The 18,543-nt window shown below is 38.8% G+C and overlaps 1 protein-coding gene across 2 annotated transcripts in view; it reads right to left on the reverse strand.

Annotated features, from left to right (window-relative positions):
• mapk6 (mitogen-activated protein kinase 6) overlaps nt 1-8,729 on the reverse strand; it is a 12,549-nt gene extending 3,820 nt beyond the window's left edge. The window contains exons 1-3 of one of the 2 annotated variants that reach the window (XM_008310464.3): nt 8,522-8,729; nt 2,777-3,666; nt 2,372-2,689 (exon numbers count right to left, since the gene is read on the reverse strand). In XM_008310464.3, the coding sequence (XP_008308686.1) occupies nt 2,372-2,689; nt 2,777-3,013 (555 nt within the window). In that variant the 5' untranslated portion in view covers nt 3,014-3,666; nt 8,522-8,729. Of the gene's footprint in view, nt 1-2,371; nt 2,690-2,776; nt 3,667-5,296; nt 5,449-8,521 lie in introns of those variants that run through there. The other variant, XM_008310463.3, reaches the window with a different exon arrangement.
• Between the last annotated feature and the right edge of the window lie 9,814 nt (nt 8,730-18,543).

Here is an 18,543-nt window from a genome sequence, read left to right on the forward strand (position 1 = left end):
GAATTTGTTGAAAAAGGAACCTTGACTTAAAAGTCAGAAAACTGCAGAGTAAAGTCTGCTCCAAAAAAAACAAAAATACAATTCACACTAATGAGTACCATTTTTTCCTCCACATGATTCCTAAAGCTAAAGATTGTTCATTTGTGTTGAACCTTTATTCCTCGGAGACAAAGATCCCACAGAGAAGAGACAGATGAAAAGGGGAATAGCAAACACGTGCAGGCCCTGTCAGCAGTCTGATAGGGATGGATAATCCCCTCTTACTAACACACCAGCTTTACCATTTGCACTGCACTCACACACAGACCTCTGCTATTCAGGGGGACAGAGGACACCCAATACAAAGGAAGCTGACCCGTAGAAGTGTGCGTCTGTGGGGTTCGGTGTATTAGGTAGACACACTGGGGGAGGGGTGATGGTAAAACAACACCACTGCCACCTTGGACTATCAGCCAGTGGGACCAAAATGATCAGCTCACTCCTGAGCTAGGCTCCTGTTTCTGTCCTGATTTGGCCGCAAGTCACTCTATCATCAAATGTGTCACCAGCCTTATACATGTTATGCATGTGTATGGGTCACTTGCCTGGTGTCTGGTAAACAAACCCCTACTCTTAAAAAAAAAACAAAAAAAAACAAAAAAAAACAAAACAGCCACCTCTAACTATGTACCTTATTCCCTATACCCCGCTTCACTCCTAGAAACTTTTATCACTGACATTACGCAGCACAAACAAAGACTTCATACCTAGTTGTCTGTATATAACTACATTTTACCACTCAAACAAACCACCATGTCTGTAGCCATTATTTTGAGCAGGTATTGTGTTAGCCTTGTCCTCAGTTTGTCCTCAGTTCCCCCCTTTTTAAATTTAAAAACAGCCTTGCCTTAGCACAACCTAAATATGGTAATATTAGTCCTATAGTCTTAACTTACAAATCAGCCCTCGAGCAAAGCCCAAAAATGATGGAAAAAAGCTGGCTCAGAAAAGGAGAGGGATTAGGGTTTCGGAGGTTAGTTGAGTGCAAATTAATTCTTGTCATTCTTGATTCTGGGCCACCATAAGCGCTACTCTTGAAAGAAATCCTTACAGGACTAATGGAAACCTTAAGGAAATTGTTAGAGATTAAGCAAAAGAGAAAATATTGAAAATAGGGTAAAGGGCAGGGAAGAAAATGCTTCTTGCCTTTACCACTGTTGCCATGTGTAGTCTTTCAACTTAGACACATCGTTCAAGTAACATGCATTCAAGACACCCAACCATCCTGGCTTATATTCCCTGATAGGTTTAGGATGGTGGCAAGTAGATTTTTGATTTTAGTCCTTGTAAAAGGGCCTGATTTCTTACTGTGGTTGGTAGTTTATTTATAAACTGGCCTCATTTGGTCAATGATTAGTTGAGATCCTTGTGACCTCGGGAACTTACTATTAAAAAAAAGATGACAGCATAGACAAACACAGCCACACTATCTATAAAGAAAACCAGGACCATGGTCTGGTAGAAACAGCACTCTGGTTTAAATTGTCTAAAAATATTTTTAGTAAAAGCCCAGCTGCAGTCATCTGCTGCAGACCACAGCTAAGCAGCTTTCCAACACCACAAAGGTCAGTGTGGTTCCCATGAAAAGTGCTTATATGAAGGGGAAAAAAGCCTGCATCACAAACCCTGACATGTGGGAGGAGTGCAGTAATTTTGGGGAGGGAGGGATGATTTAGCCAAGAGATTGTGTGAGGAAACATTCATTGTTGAGGGCTTTTACCTTCCTGTTCCTATTTCAGTATCCTTACACAGGGAACAATGTATACAAGGGTCTAAGTGTCATGGGAAAACCTGACAGTGAGACAGTGTGAAGAAAGAAGCAGTTCTAATAAACAAGCATGTGATTGTCTCAGACTGATGCAAGTTGTGGCAGCATCCTGAGCGTGTGAGAGATATGAATGGGGAAAAGACAGTTAAATAGATCCCTTAACATGAGTAATTTCAGACCATGGATTACTAAAATCTCAAACACGTGTGAACATCTATATGAGCAAAAGTAATCATCTGTCATCACATATGGCCTGACTAGACTTTGCTCATCCCTTAATAAAAAGGTGATAGATAGACACAGAGGCCACCACCTGGCCACAATTAGAGGTTGTCCACATTGTTCTCATGGGTAAAAGCAACCTACCCTCAAAATATTTTCTGTAAATATAATTTTGAGTTCTGGTTACAGATGTTCTTATATTGCATGGCTAAATTAGCATGAGCCTAATCTTTTGTAAATACATATGCAGACACAACACATTTACGCTTGTCCACTTCAACACAGCAAACAGTAAAGTAACAGTTAATATTAAGTTAGTAGCTACTCAGAGACAGATCCTACCTTGTGAGAGTAGTGTGGGTCCATAATTCGGGCAAGTCCAAAGTCTCCAATCTTCAGTACCAAATCTTCTGTGTTCACAAACAAATTAGCAGGCTTGAGGTCACGATGCAGCACGTTGGCAGAGTGAATGTACTTAAGGCCCCTGAGTAGTTGGTACATGAAAAGCCTGGCATGGCCTTCAGACAAGAGGCCTCTCTCCAGCAACTGACACAGGTCAGTCTCCATGTATTCTTGTACAATATAAACAGAGTTGACCTCTGTTAGGGACACCACATCCTCTGTTAGCCTACGACCATTTGGACCCAATGTCTCAAACACCTGGTGACCAAAAACAAATGTCAGGTAGTAGAAAGCAGTCAACATAAAACATCAGCGTGTTGTTGTTTTCCCATGTGATAAACATACCTTGACAATGTTGTCATGATCAAGACGCCGAATGATCTTGATTTCCCGCAGTGCATGCTTCACACTCTGTGGGTCAGTCAAGATGATCTTCTTCACAGCTACACGTTTGTCGCAGTCAGTGTCTACTGCTGAGAACACCAGGCCATTTCCTCCATAACCCAGAGGTTTTAAGTCCATGTAGCGAGAACCCAGGTCAAAACCATGGATGTTCATAAGGGACTCAAATTTTTCTGCCATGACTGTTCAAGGTTTGTCACGTCAAGCTCCTGCTTTCTCTACTGTTTGGTCTCTGGCCTGTTTTAAGTACAACTTTTACACCTAGCAAGGAATTTATTGGACAACACCTACCCCCACAGCCTCAAAGGCTCAATGTACTGACCCTCCTATGGGCAACTACCAATCCCCCTGTCTAGCCTTCAGCGTCAAATGTGAGGCACAAATGTGTAGTGACACTTCTTTTTCATTTTTAATATAAGAAATGAAATTCGGGTAGAAATTAAACTTTAGGGTGTCTGAATAACTTAAGATGTATTTTCTTTTGGATTAGAGTAAACTAGCTGTAATGGAATGGCCTCTGGGGCTACTTAAAATGCACTGACAATATGGTGAACTATAAAATCATGTATTTGCATCCTTACAGTGCAGATACAATCAGTGTATGACTGGTCCTGAGCTGTGTCATATGAAATGTGCCAAGATGCACTTTTACTTCTTTTTCGTTTTTTTAAATTTTTTTTAAATTGATTGCTTTGTCTAATTTTCCTGATCTATAAACTTGAAATGTGTCTGGCCTTAAAGTCTTCAAATTTAATGTTTACCCTCAATGATCAGGTGGCTCAAGTTCGCCACAGTCACAGTCAAAACTATCCTCCATTTTATTTGGGTACAACCTGAAAGACCAGAGAAAGAACATATAAGGTAGGAATATGCATCATAGGTGTAACATTATATTAAAACAAAATATTGAAACTGCAGTTTGTTTAGTTTCTACGGTGCTTCACACCCAACTCATCTAATGATTTATGCAAACAATCAATTCTATTACTTTCAAGTACAAAAAAAAAAAAACCTTTCTGTCACAACTTGGGCAAAAGTTTTTTACATTGGCAGTACCAAATGCCAAATGGCCATGGCCTCCTGTGGCAGTGTGATATGGGTATTGCAATGGTATTGCAAAAAGATTGTAGACAGAAACACATCACAATCCACATTCTCTGTTCCACATTTCTAATAGTGTTCTAATGTTACTTTTAGCTACATTGCACACAAGTAAACAATGATAAAGATTAGCCACATTTAACCATTTTAAAACCAACACCATCCCAACATTTTAACACAGCATAATTAAATTATACTAAATTCATATAATAAGTCAAAATACCCTTTTGTTCTTTCTTGATAGTGGGAGTCATTTAGCAAGAACTTATAGTTTTAACATTATGGATGACATGTAGATACATGACATAGAAGAAAAGTGACATATCCTTTTTTATGTAGTTTTAGTACAGTTAAAGTGTCTGGTTCGTTTTATACCTAGTAGTTTTCAAAACACGCTGTCACCCATACAAGCCGAAGAAGCAAAATAACTTTTGTGCATTATGGAAAAAAGGACATGGACAGTGAATTACAGAGTGAAAATGCAGCAGCCATGTTGGACCTTTAAAAATACTTACGGCCACTAAAGGTCTAGTTGCGTTCCAACTATACAAGTAAAATTAATAATATTTAAAACTCAAAGGGCATTTATATTTTCCTTTTTTAACATCACTTCTAGTATTTGATTTCTAGCGCCATTTAGTCGTGTTAAATTTTAACATAAGAGGTTAATTATAATTAAATAGTTAATTATTTGTTACAGATGTTTGTTATTACTAATGTCAATCGAGTCATGTAGAAACAGCCAATCACAAAACCCCCGTACTTTTCAGGCTTTTGTTAAAATACGTGGTGGAAACTGATCCCTCCCCGGCCGGTTTCAGCGCTAGTTTGTCCGGTTTCTCCGTATCGACAAAACTGTATGTTTACCTAACTAGGTGTGTTAATGTGAACATCCAAATAGAATATGGAAATTCAAAACGATAACAGAAATATGAATTCCCCTCGTGGTCTTACGTCCACGTTAAACCGTCTAGTTTGGCCTTCACTGGCGGATAAAGCCAGGAAAGGAAGCGCGACAGTGAAGTGGCCACGCTAGCGACAGACATTTTAATATTCACATAAAATCCATAACACAATGTAACACAGATACAAACAACGGAGTCGTATTTACAAAGCTACAAGGGGCCGGAAAATGTTTTAGTAACCCCAGCCACAGTGTTCAAGAGAAAGGCGACGACGTATCGAACAAAGGAAAGGTTGTTGGCGAGGGTTTCTGACTACGTGGTAGAAGCTTTTCACAGAGCGGTGGCACAAAAGCCGACGGCCGTTAATCCGCCCATACCCCACAACTGACTAAACAACAACAACCCATAGAGTAAAACCGAAGGCAGCGAATGTCGACAAAAACAAAATGTGACTTACAGTCCTTATTCGTCGCATTGGTTTTCTTATAAAGCTAATCAAACCCAAACAAGGTTTGAGTGAGCTCTGCTCCCCGAGCTCTGCGGATCTTTCCAAACGCCATAGGGGCTGGGCTTGGCTACCACAGACGATGTGACGTCAAGAGATTGCGTTTACGAATGCTGGGAAATACCGACTCCAGAGCAAGAGACCTTCACAGACCATGTGAGAGCATGTGTATTATTGGCACGTTTTTAAAAATGATAAAAAAATGATATACAAACTAAAATGCTTTTCGACTAAATGAATAAACCCAGTCATCTCATCTTTAATTCACAGTAATCTTAAGGGATTCAAGCTGTGTGTTTAATATACTGCAGTGTTGAGATGCCACCCAGTGCATCACTTTGCGAATGATGGGACATATTTAGCTGTTAATATTAACAAGTAGGGGAAATAAGAACATTCAGATTATGTTAAATTCCTAGAAAATAGGTTTAGAAGGTTAGCAGATAGCCTTGATACATATATAGAAATATATGGATGAGGTGAAATATACTGTAGCATATTTGGAAAGTACTTTTGAAAAACCTTTTGCTGTGAATTTTGCCATAGTAAAAGGAAAAAAGAATGCATTAAAGATCTACTGTAGATCTTTGTACAATTATAACATTGGGCCAGGAACTCCATACAGCATTTGAAAGCATCAAGAGGCATTAAAAAAGACATGCTTAAAGCTGCAGATCATGTTTCGGTGGTGGAGTCAAAACCTGATCAGCCAGCTCATGAGTGATGACATAATAGCATAATTCAAATGATGGTAAAATAAGACTAATATGTATCTTTGTGTTTGACTGGAAATGTATGTACAAGGAAAACCCATACAGTCTACTGTAAGGATAAAACAATCATTATATTTATCTCAAATATGTGACAAAACATTACAAGCCATTAATCTGCGTAAAATATGAGCTTTCATTATATGATTAAAATTAATCTTTATGTATCAAGAACAGCTCTGAGCCCTCTCTTGTATTCAATGATAATTAACAGGTGAGGTATCTTGGATCACGATGTTTGCAGATAAAAATGTAATCTGCGTTGAAAGTAAGGAGCAGGTGAAAAAGAGGCTGGAAAGTTAATGTCAGCATTTGAGACCTGGGGGAAGAGGGTGCAGAATGGATGGAATGTATACGGATGAGTGAATGGATTTTTTTCCTTTTCCGTTAGCTTCTCTGTTAAACATTAAATGAATACATATACAAGCTATAACAATTCATAATCCCTTAATGTTTTATTTATTGATGCTGACACAAATTACATTACCTTGAAGAATCCAAACAAACAAGTTCCAGTCACTTAAAATTTCAGACCTAGAAATGCAGCATTGTCTTTCAATCTGGTATCTTTCATTTACCTTCTATCCATTCATTCAAAAGTCTACACACATGACTAGTTTCAGCGGTCGTTTACCCAGTGTATCCACGACTTCTTTTTCCTACCACTGCCTGACTTTGGTCATTGAAAAAAAAATCCCTCTATCAGGTCAAAGATGTGCGGCTCATGGATTTAAAAAGTCCATCTGGTGGATGCTTTTGCTGTAGCATTATTCCCTTTAAAGCAAAGCACAAAAACATTCCAAACAGGGGGCGCTCTTGTATATGTCTTCTTTCATAGCCCCATTCCTGACTGTGACACCCCTTTTTGTATGAATCCTGTGAATGGATAAAGAGACGGCTGGAGTGGAATAGAATGAGGTGTGGAGTGGCTCCAGCAGCAGAGGCAGCACTCAGCAGCCTCTGCAGTCTACATCACAATCCGCAGGCAGACCATGTGAGGGCCCATGTGCCAGAGAATGCAGATGTACCTAACAGGCGGGGATGGGCTTTGGGACGGAGAGCAGCAGCTACAGCATGCAGTTGTGAGAGTGATGCGACAGACTTGGACTACTCTAAAGCACAGTGGCCACTTCTGGTCATTTGACTTCCAACAGTCTGTGTGCTGCAGTTATGACTATTTATCAAATTATCGCCATTTGTCTGTTATCTTTTAATGTTTGTTGGTTAACCAATGACTGGATTGCAGTCAATGGCTTGGCTTCAAGTCCTGCCTAGAACAGACATACATAATACACTCGCTGTTTACTTCACATCTGTCCTAATGCCCCAATTGGCCAATCACATGGCAGCAACCCAGTGCATTTAGGCATGAAGCAAGGTCAACAAAACCTAAAAGAAGAGCAGAAAACTAAAACCTCTGATTGCTACGCTCAACAAATTTGACAAAAATAGTTAAGCAGGCAGAATAAAATTTAGTCTCAGACATTTCTATTTATATATTTGGTTTCTGTCTGTACTACTTGCAAACCTAAGTAATTATAAAACTAATGTGAAAGAACATGAAAAAACATCTAAGCTAAATCCAAATCACATATAACCATTTAAGAACCTTAAAGAATTTTCCGAAATGGCAGTTAAAAGATATAATAGGCACAATAAATGGTCCAAGATATGTGAGGAATGATCTGAGCATCTTAGCATGTAAAAGGCAACATGGTACTATTTAGCACAACACTTTTGTTGACAAGACTTTTGGGAATTATCATCATTATAAAAAAAGTTCAGTGACAACTCCAGCAACAACATTCTTTGTACCAGTGTACCAATGTCTTACTCTTTATCACTGTACATTATGAAATCCATGCTCAGATAGTGTGAGTTCTGGTACTGGGTCCACTGGAAAAACACATCTGACTGGTCAGAAACTCCAACGGACAGATTATGAATTCCTTTTCATTAGCTTTGTTCATTGCTAAGGTAATTATTTCCCACCTGTGTACGTCACCTGTCATAAACCTTGATAAAAACCTAATGATAACAGAGTAGGACTGTTGATGACACACTGACACCTGACTGTGCTCTGAGTGACCGTAACACACTCTTGTCATAAATCATACTTTTCATACAAGGACTTCTTATGACAGGAAAAACACAGGGTCCAATCAGGGGTCAGTATATAAGTATATTACTGCGATTCTACCCAAAATACATTCGAATTTAACAGCATTGTTTTGGTGTCACAACACTTCTGTTCTATGCTGTGTTCTGCTACTTATTTACCTATTTTCTTTTTGTTAAATTCTGTGTCCAAACTCCAAGCAAGTACAAGTAAGACCACAAATATATCTGTCACATCAGCATCATGTCACATTGATTTCTGCTCTGAAAATAAAATCTTCCCACTTACTGGGGCCGAAGAGGCTCTGAGACACCCGTGGAGACATGGTGCAGCAAGTTAAAGTCCAATCAGGAGAATTTTAATCTTTATCCAGCAGTGGTGATCAGCTGAGGCTGTAACGCAGTCCAGCGTCTCCCTGTCTTGGTCTGTGTGTGTGAGAGTGTATTCTCAGATCCTGGGCAGTGTGTTTTATCCTCCACCATGTGCCATTGGCTGCGAGGCAGAGCTCCATGGAGGGTTAATATATGCCCCGTCCACAGAGTGGGTGGAGCCTGCACTGTGTATGGCTGGGCCTGTCAGCGTGTCACACTCAGTACTAATACAGTTCACTGTCACTGCCTCTGTGTGTTGATCCTCCAGTCATGTATTGCACCATTGTTTTCTGAGCTACACCTCGATTATTTTCCTTCATGTTTCACTTCTGTGGAAGAGAGTTCACTCAGTGTCCTGGCTTTTATAATAATAGTTATATTAATATAATTATAATAACAATAATAGTTTGAAAAGTTGCATATCCAGTTCTTGGCATTTAAGTTTTTAGGTCTGTGTTTTCATTAAATAATTGAGTACACTCAGTGTCCTGTTAGAACAGAGTCAATTAAATAAAATTGAAAAAAGTTTGAGTTAACCAGGACAAACAATCAATTGTTTGCATTTTGATTCCCCCAACCCATTTCTGTCGTGGTAAAACTGTAAAATAAAATGCTTATACCTTTTATACATATCTTTTTTCATCTTTTTCATAGCTTAATATGTCTTAGTTGTGTTTCCTCTAATTAACTTCTTTGTTTTTTATGGCCTTTTTATGTAATGCTGCTAATGCTGCATGAAGATTAATTAAAACTCCAGAGATAATCCAGAGTTGATTCACATACTTACCAATAATTTGTGGTTAATGACTGCCCTACATTTATCATAGACTCCGGCTGCTCTGATTCCACTCTGTCTGTTAACTCCTCCGCTCACTCTGGTTGGTCGACCACAGGCATCTTGACAGACTGGCATGTTTTGGCTGTCAGAAAAAAAACGTTTGTGTGTGTGTGTGTGTGTGTGTGTGTGTATTTGTTTTACATTCAAACCAGCCTGCTGCAGGGTTCTGATGAGCCGTGTGTTAACAAAATATCCGAATAGAAATGGGAGGAAATACGGGCAAAGCTAAAGCGTGGGTGTCACACGCTCGGTCAGTAGTTTGGCGTTTCCTCTGATTTAGTAATCTTTCTGCCTCACAGACACATTAATGGTCTGTGATGCCAGCAGCATAAATGTGTGTGTGTTTGGACTGATGCTGTTAGTAACTACAACACACCACTGTAGTCCTCCCATTATTAGTCACGGACAGGTAAAAAGTGGGCTAAAAAATGTAGGCCTAATCTTTTTGGCTTTTTCTGACAATGTAACACACAATTTGCCCCGTTTTCTGTAAAGCTACATGGGCTAACTGAAGATAACGGTCGTTTCTGGACAAAATAATCAGAGATACAGAGGTGATTTTAAAACAGGGGTTCCCAACTCCTGGTTTGTGGACCAGTATCAGCCCATAGGTCATTTGGTAGCGGGCCTGCAGTGGGACACAGTGAAGAAATGTACTTCAGTTTTACTGATTTACGTCATTCAAAAATAATCCAGTAAAAGCCATTACCCTTTTCATTAAAATATACAGTAATCTGACAATGTTTCAAAACAACATATCATACATATCATACTTACATACTTACAGAATAATCCTAATCCCAATTCTAATCCTAAAAATAATAATACTATTATTGAATTCTAATCCTAAAAATAATAATACTACTATTGCTACTACTATTACTACTACTACTACTAATAATAATAATGGTGAATTTTGCATGGTATGTAGAAATATATTTCTGTTCTTATGTGTGGCATGTAGTGACCCATTGTCATATCCTTCATCACATGGGGCCTAGAATTCCTGGGTAGGCCACGTGTCAGTCAAGTTCGAACTTAACATGACCCAGTTCTGATGTTATTTGGGGCAGTCCACTTTGTTTGAACCACAAATAGTCAGGTACCAGTGTGTGTGATACAAATGTTTTTTGTTTTTTTCTCACGTCTTCCAACGATTTATTGCTGTGTTTTGGCCAAATACTTTGTGTTACCATAACCTGTCCACGTTACAGTCAGTCTGTTGTGTAAATAATGCTGAGAAAATGTGCATAAATCAGTGACCAGATCAAAACTCTTCTAGCAGTTTAGAAGTCAAATAATAAAAACAGAGTTCATTAATGACTCCCTAGTGTGGATTATTCACTAACATTGGTTGATGCTTTTCTGGAGTGTACATTTTTTCAAACAAACTACCGATTTTCACCCTGTGCTTGTCTATTTATTTTTGGGCATAGCCGAAGTATTGACCTGGTTCAAATTGTTGTGGGACCTTTACTAGAAACCTCTGAGTCAGTTGTGGACCTCCGCTGGTGAATCTCTGTCTTTTCATGACTATCACTGGTTGCTTCAGTTGGTAAATTGAGGGGCTGTTGCATAACATGAGCTGCAGAATCACTGTGGGCCGTTCAGCATAAGGAATGAGGGAAACACTGCACTGTGATGTGTCCCTATACGGTGTCTGCTGTTATGTAACAGTGCCGACCCCACAGACAGTGAGGTGCAGTGTGCAAAAAGACCGGACACACCCTGTTCATGTACACTAACGTGTAGTACAGGAATTTCACAGTGCAGTGAAGGAACCTGCACTGACACCTCAGCGGTGATCAGGTCTCTGGTGCAGAGGACAGTTGTGTTTATGTAACAACTGGGCTGGAAGATACGGCAGAAACGTCAGGTCCTGGGAACGAAAGATAACACAATCTGTCAGTTGAAATAAATCATATTTAGAAGATATTATGAATAAATTGAGTTTTTCTTTCCAGAGAATTTTAAGTTATATATTCAATAATACAAAAATGATTCCCTCAGTTGTCTTTAATGGCTCTAATGGTACAGGTGTACGTTGATTTCTGTAGTAAGCTGCTCCTCATTAATAAAAACACCGGCATTTTCCCTTTTCCTTTTTTTTTAAGTGAAATGAGGGAAGTAGCACAACCGAAACAATGCCAGTGTTATTGGAATACAAAGCAGCAAAATCAAGTTTGTGAGATGGTGCTGTAGATCACAGAACAATACACACTATCCTGAGTAATATACCCAAAAAGAGAGATAGGTTTTCTGTCAAGTTTTTTTTTTTTTTGGAGCAGTCGCTCATTGACTGAGTGCAGTTTTTCAGAAATGTTTTATTTTTGCTTCTTATGAAATTTAAATATTGCGCTACAAAACATTTTGTTAATTGATTCTGGAGTTGATTGACCACAAACGTCAATATCTGAAAGTCACTGTTACAATTGGAAATTGATACATCTCTAATAAATGTTGGTATGTGCGTCTGCTGTGATCCTGCTGCTGGACCTTCTTCCTCTAATTAAGGCCATGATTTGTTAAATTAAAAAAATGCAAACTATGTCCTAACCTTTAGAAAAGCAGTTAATATCCTCATCATGTGATCAGTGAAACGTAACAGAAGTGGATGTTACATTTGACTGCTCCGTGTTCCAGTATGAGTCTGTGTTCCTCCTCAGCACAGAGAACACCGCTGCACCACCAGCGGTGGCACTGCTGCTCAGCTGTGTGTGGAGCAGATGGAGTCTAAGTCAACTGAAAGTGTGTGTGCGTGCGTGTGTGTGTGAAGTAACTGGGTTACACACAATATATTCATAAAATAATGGATTTTGATCCTGTTTCAAGTATTATGTATTATAAAACATTAAAAAAATCATTGATATAAAATAATGGATTTTGATCCTGTTTCCAGTATTATGTATTATAAAACATTACAAAAATCATTGATTGACTAACGATGACTAACACGATTCTACATTTTCTTTTTTTCAAATCAGTTATACCACAAAGATTCTACGAACTCCAGCTTTGAATGCAACAATTCGATTCAAGGTTAAAGTTTGGAAAATGTGTCCACAGTTTCGTGGAAACATTTCCTCATGATAATAAACCAATAATGGTTATAAAACAAGGTCAAAGTCAGAATCTGCCTGTGTTGTCACTCCTCTCCCACCATATCCCCAAAATATATTGCATTTGATGTCGTATATATTTAATCTTTATGTCTTACATGTTCAAGCTCAGTGTTCTTTATTCTACATTTCTTCTGTCTAGAATCATTTTGACCCCCCGACCCCCTGACCTTTGACATCATTAAGACTGTTTGCCCAGATCAGTTGTCCTTGAGGACAGTCTTTCTTTTATAATAATTACGTTCAAAGAATCAACATTTCTGTTTTTGGACTAACGGAGGAAATTTGATTACCTGGAGAGAACCCAGGGACACACAGAGGACATTCAATTCACTTGGACTTGTTCCCAGGGTAAGGAAACATGCAAACTCTGTACAGGAAGATCAGCAGTTCCCCCAAGATTTCACTGCTCAACTTCAGATGAGAAAATTATTGCAAGTCCCCGTGTTAATTTATTCAAATCTCATTCTTAAAACCTCCCTTACCTTTATGAACATTAATGAACCAAAGAAAAAGTTTCCTTTCCTTGACCTGCCCATTGAGGGGCCAGCACCCCACTTTGGGAACCACTGCTGTAAGGCAAGTGCCCTAATCAGTTTTTAACCACGTAGCCTGTCATGTAGCAAATGTTCAATATGACCTCTGCTCCTCCATCCACCCACTCCTTCCAAGGTCTTATTTGTCATAATATTTGTGTTTCAAATAAGATCAAGCAAACTCCCTGTCTTCGTTGTCAGCGCTGCTCTGTCTGAGCACATCTCATAACTCGGTGTCTCCGTCTGATAGGGTTAGACTTGTTGATTTAATTCTGTCAGCAGGACTATCAGCATCTGTGTTCCTAACACAAATCGAGGTCAAGGTACGGTTTTCACCTCACGACCTCAAACTTGATTCTCTGGAATTACAGAACAACAGCTTTTCTAAACTAAACGACAGTTCTCGCACACTGTTTTGCTGTTTTTCTTTTCTTTCTGACCAACAGCTTTAGCAACAGCTGTCTTATGTAGTACGGTGTATACCACATAAACTCAGGCCCGGGGGCCAAATCTGTCCCGCAGTGTAATTATATTTGGGCCACGAGATCATATCAAATGTGTACTGGAGTTGGATTTGTAGTATTAGCAGTATTGGTGCTATGTTATAGCACATACATTTTGGTTTTTTTTTGTTGTTGGCCTGTGAAAAAAAAATGACATTACTACAGATGAAGAGACATAATATCACTGTGTTTTTTTTTTTTCAAATTTAATTTCTCATGTGTTTATAACGTTAAGCTTTGCTTGTTCCAGATGTCAACGCAACGCAAAACTAAAGTTTATTTCCATCAAATCTACATTACAGATCTGGAGAGAAAAAAAAAACACGAACAATTCCAGTCAATTTTCAATAAATATTAAGTTTGGCCCGAGACTTCATCCCAGTTTTTAATTTTGGCCAAATGTGAATTTCAACTTGACACCCCTGCAGGGTGCATACAGTATATACAGTAGGAAAACAACCATCCTGTTCTGTCAGAGTGTACTTGACTGTGACACGCACCATTTAAAACAAAAACACCCCAAACTGTTGTTTTATGGAAATCGTGGACTTTATTCCACAAAAATTGTGACTAGATGGATAGTCCATATGTGGATTTTTATTCCAGAATCTACATATATAAATAATGGACATACAACCAATTCTGATATCGTAAGTCCATATTAGGACAGGTCAAGCCAAAAGTTGTTGGACTTGACTTGACTGTAACATTAGCCACATAGAAACTGATGGAAACTCTTGACTTGTGGTGCTCTGGTTGGCAAATATTTCTACCCAAAATTGAAAAGATTTTTACTTTAAAATGAATGACTTTATCATGAAGTCATTCTTGCTTGTTTCACCACAATAATGTGTCCATCTACTCAACAAAGATGGCAGTAATGATTTTGCAGTGTGCAGAAAACCACCGCAGTCAGCAGTATGGGGATGACTAACGTTGGTCCAGACTGATTTTTTCGGATGTGGTTGGAGTCAGTGAAGAGTGCGGCAGCTACGTTGGCGATGTGTGTCACTGCAGATCAATGCGTCATTGGAGAAAAGGAAGGAACACATAGTGTTCAGCTCAGCTGGCGCTGAGGCAAGAATAAAGGGAATGTCTGTCTAAAAATGTTGGCCTGGCCTAAACACTGAGAAAAGCGGTGGCATTAGTTCAAGCCTGCACACAAATTATTGTCTGAGGGACACACAGTACACGTCGGAGTACATGTCTGTGGAGTACCATAGAGTAGTTTTCAGGAGAGTCCTGTGAAGACCTGACAAGACTCTGAGGATCACCAGGTGAACTCAGCTGTGGTAAACAAGGCTTTGGTTTTGGTTTGGTTTGGTCACGTGACCTGCAGTTGTAAAGCAGCCTGTTGACTGTTCTGTGTGAAATGGAATACTTCCAGTGTATTGGTGTAGTGCAGTTCCACAGGGTAATGTGTTAACCTTGTTATCATACTGTGTAAGTGTGTGTGTGTGTTTAAACACCGACAGTGTGTGTTTTTCCAGCGTCACTGCATGAATGGAAACCAAACAGATTTCTTTTTTGGTAGAAAGGTCATTGTACTTTAGTACTTTTGTTCCAGTTTCCAGAGATTTTATTGTCATTAAGGTCATTGTACTTTAGTACTTTTGTTCATGCAAGTTTCCAGAGATTTTATTGTCATGTTTAACAAACAATAAGAGCAGTATTTAGAGTAGTAGTTAATATAAGTTAGTTAGTATAAGAGTATAATAAGTTAATAAGTTAGTAAGAGATAATATTTTGAATCTGATTAGCCCCTTGATTAATCATAACTAATTATAATCAACCATGATTAATTACTGCACTCAGTGAGGCTGAGGCTGGATGTAGGTCATTGACATGGAAAGTGTTTGTATCCAGTTAAAATGAGTTTAAGAAAATACACATATATATGTCTATATAACAAGATAACATCTGTGTAATCTTTCCCATAAAAGATTAGAGGGTAGATTTGGCAGGTGGTGTAGAGGTCGTTCAAAAATCCACCTCTCAGTGCATCAGAGCACTGGGTGAAGAGGCTTGTGTCACAGACCCGGTGGTTACGTAAGGGTGGAGGACGGAGGAGCTCGTCTCTGCCTCCAAACACTACACTCAGTCCATTTCTGCTTCTCTGACGTCACCACATAAACATCCAGTGAATGATGTGACAGATCAATACACAGCCTGCACGGCGTCCCACTGTGTACATGCCCTGAAGTGCTTTTAAAGAGCTCGTAGTATTTCCATTTAGAAGTACATACCTTTATAGGAATCCAGACTCACAGACACGAGCTTGAAGTGAGGATTGATTTGATCTGAACTGAAAATGTACCTAAAGCCTTTTCTCCGCCTTTCGATCAAAACCACGTCCTTTATCAGGATTCTATTTTTAGAACTCCAGTATGGGAGTAGATCAAGGCTGGAACTGTCCTCTAATATGAAGGTGGTTTTCTTAGAAAAGGCCAAATATAAAGCCTTTATTTAGACCTGACCACCTACGGGTGCACAGTACCAGCCCTGGAGCAGTGAACTATTACTGTGTTTTAAAGGTCTTCCTTTAAAACTGATCAATTGTAGGGATGTCTGATATTAACTTTTTATTATTCTTTTTGCCGATATCTGATATGTTGATATTGTCCAAACACAATGTCCGATATCAATCGATACCGATATATGCAACCGTTTCCCCCCAAAACTCAGGTTAACGTCTCAGGACCCTACAAGTGATTCCAGCACATTTGGCAAAACCTAGGCGTCGCATTATCAGGTTTTCATTATCGGAGAAAAAAACAATAACTTACTGATATTCTTACTGATATTACATAATTATGCTAATATTGGACCGATAATATTGCCCCAAAATTATCAAATTATGCTAATATCGGACCGATAATATCCGCCCGAAATTTATGCTAATATCGGACCGATAATATCGGCCCGAAATTATCAGATAAATAATAATAAGTGGTCCACTTGTATTCATTTATACCACAAATATATATATTTTTGGTCGATTTGTTTACTATAAATAAAACTTAGCTTTTAATTTTAATTAATTTTTTAAACTAATGACCATGTAAATGCCTCGTGTTCTAATTAATTGTACACCCAGTGTACTTTTCTGTGTCTCTCCTAGGATTACAGCACACACTGCTTGGTGTCATGTTGGGACTCAGGAAACTGTGACCTGCGGCTTATCTGTGCTTGGTAAAACAGTCTGCGGTCGTGAATCCACTATTTGCACTTTTAATCCCAGCAGATTGAGGCAAAAGTCACAGAGTGTCCTCACCGAATTGCATAACTCCTTTTAGTCATGCATGAGCGGCAGGTCCGTGGGCTGTGTTTTATTATTAAACTGCAGAGGAGCGCCTGTGGAAGTGTGTGTTTGGTGTACAAAGGCTACACAGACGCAGGAGGTCGTCGTCACGATTGATAAGCATTGTCTTTGTATTCAGGTGCACACACAGCTTTTTACAAGATTATGATTTGAAATTCAGCACCATGGTGAAACGTATGTCATTCTGTCTCTGGGCCTGTGACATCATCGAGCCTTGGAAAAGACAGTTGTCTACTGTTTAATCTCTTTTTATTTGACTTTTTCTTTTTTTTTGGCTCCTCCTGTAATACGCGTTAGTATCAGTAACTCATTTTTAATCTCCATAATCACTTTAACAAAGGAGAGAGTGTTTGTGGTTTCGAGGTTTCTAAAGGTGTTTCCATACACTAACTTCTGAAACACATCAGCTGGTAAAATTTTAAAATTGTGTTTCATATATTTGATCGTATTCACAAAGTAATCTCTAATCAGTCACATAATTATCATCATCATAATTATCATTCCATTCACCATTTTGGCCTCTAACGTCAGTGTGATCTGTGAGGAACACAGTGATTACTTCTAACGTTGGTGGAGACAGTGGTGTGCTGATGCTCCAGGGCCTTGTTATTATTCACAGGAACATGGCTGAGACCCCAGGGTCTGAGTAGCGGAAACAGAAAAGTCAACAGGGACTAAAGAAGGTGCAGCACATTCAAACACCGTTGTTTGCTTCTTCTCAGACAAACAGGTTGGCCAGGGCTCTGTCTTTTACTGCTGCGAAGCTGAGGTCCTAATTGACAGGAATCCCGGGTGTCGGTCTGAGAACATGGACTAAAACTGATGACCAGGCAGAATTGGATAAATATGACTTAATGATGACACGTCTATAACTAAATCTTCAACATTCTTTGAATCTGCCCATCAGGTTCTTGAAACCAGACTGTAAACAAAAGATATTAAATGTTCAAGCCACCTAGAAATTAGATTTGGAATGCAGTTTCCCAAGAGGCCAATAGGAGCCTATCAAAACAAAGGCAGTTTCCCAAGAGGCCAATAGGAGCCAATCAAATCAAAACAAAACAAAAAACATTCCACTTAAAAATGACTCATTATTAACAGTTGCACACTTGTTGTTTTACTCAGGGGCCACACCCTGCATTTTAAAACTCATTTACTTTAAAATTACCTTCATCACTGTCTTACAGTAAATCGGTGTAAAAACTTTGTTTATGATTATTAAAGCAGTATTTGGTCCTTTAAGGAGTGATATGTCAAATTTAGCAGAACAGTTTTTTTATTTGTGTCAGTATCAACCATTTTTAAAATAATGATAACCAAATACTGTAAGGAAATGAAAATAAAATAAAAATGAGCCTTGTAATGGCCTTGGACTGATCTTTGATATGTACTTTAGACAATGGAGTAAAACTTTATTGTTCTAATGGTAAAGTCAGTGCAGTGGAGATAAGAGAAGAAGACTGTAAAAACACAGAGGACGCCAACTGCTGCTACAGGTTATTTGAACATTCTAAATGAATTCATATTTAGTACTTCTTAGGGTCGTCAGGGGTAAAGGGGAGTCATTGGGCGAGAGTAATTATACACAAACGCTTGATGTTCAGGAAGTGTTTTGTAAATT

This window comes from Cynoglossus semilaevis, chromosome 5 (assembly GCF_000523025.1).
Source record: "Cynoglossus semilaevis isolate Cse_v1.0 chromosome 5, Cse_v1.0, whole genome shotgun sequence".
Lineage (NCBI taxonomy): Eukaryota > Metazoa > Chordata > Actinopteri > Pleuronectiformes > Cynoglossidae > Cynoglossus > Cynoglossus semilaevis.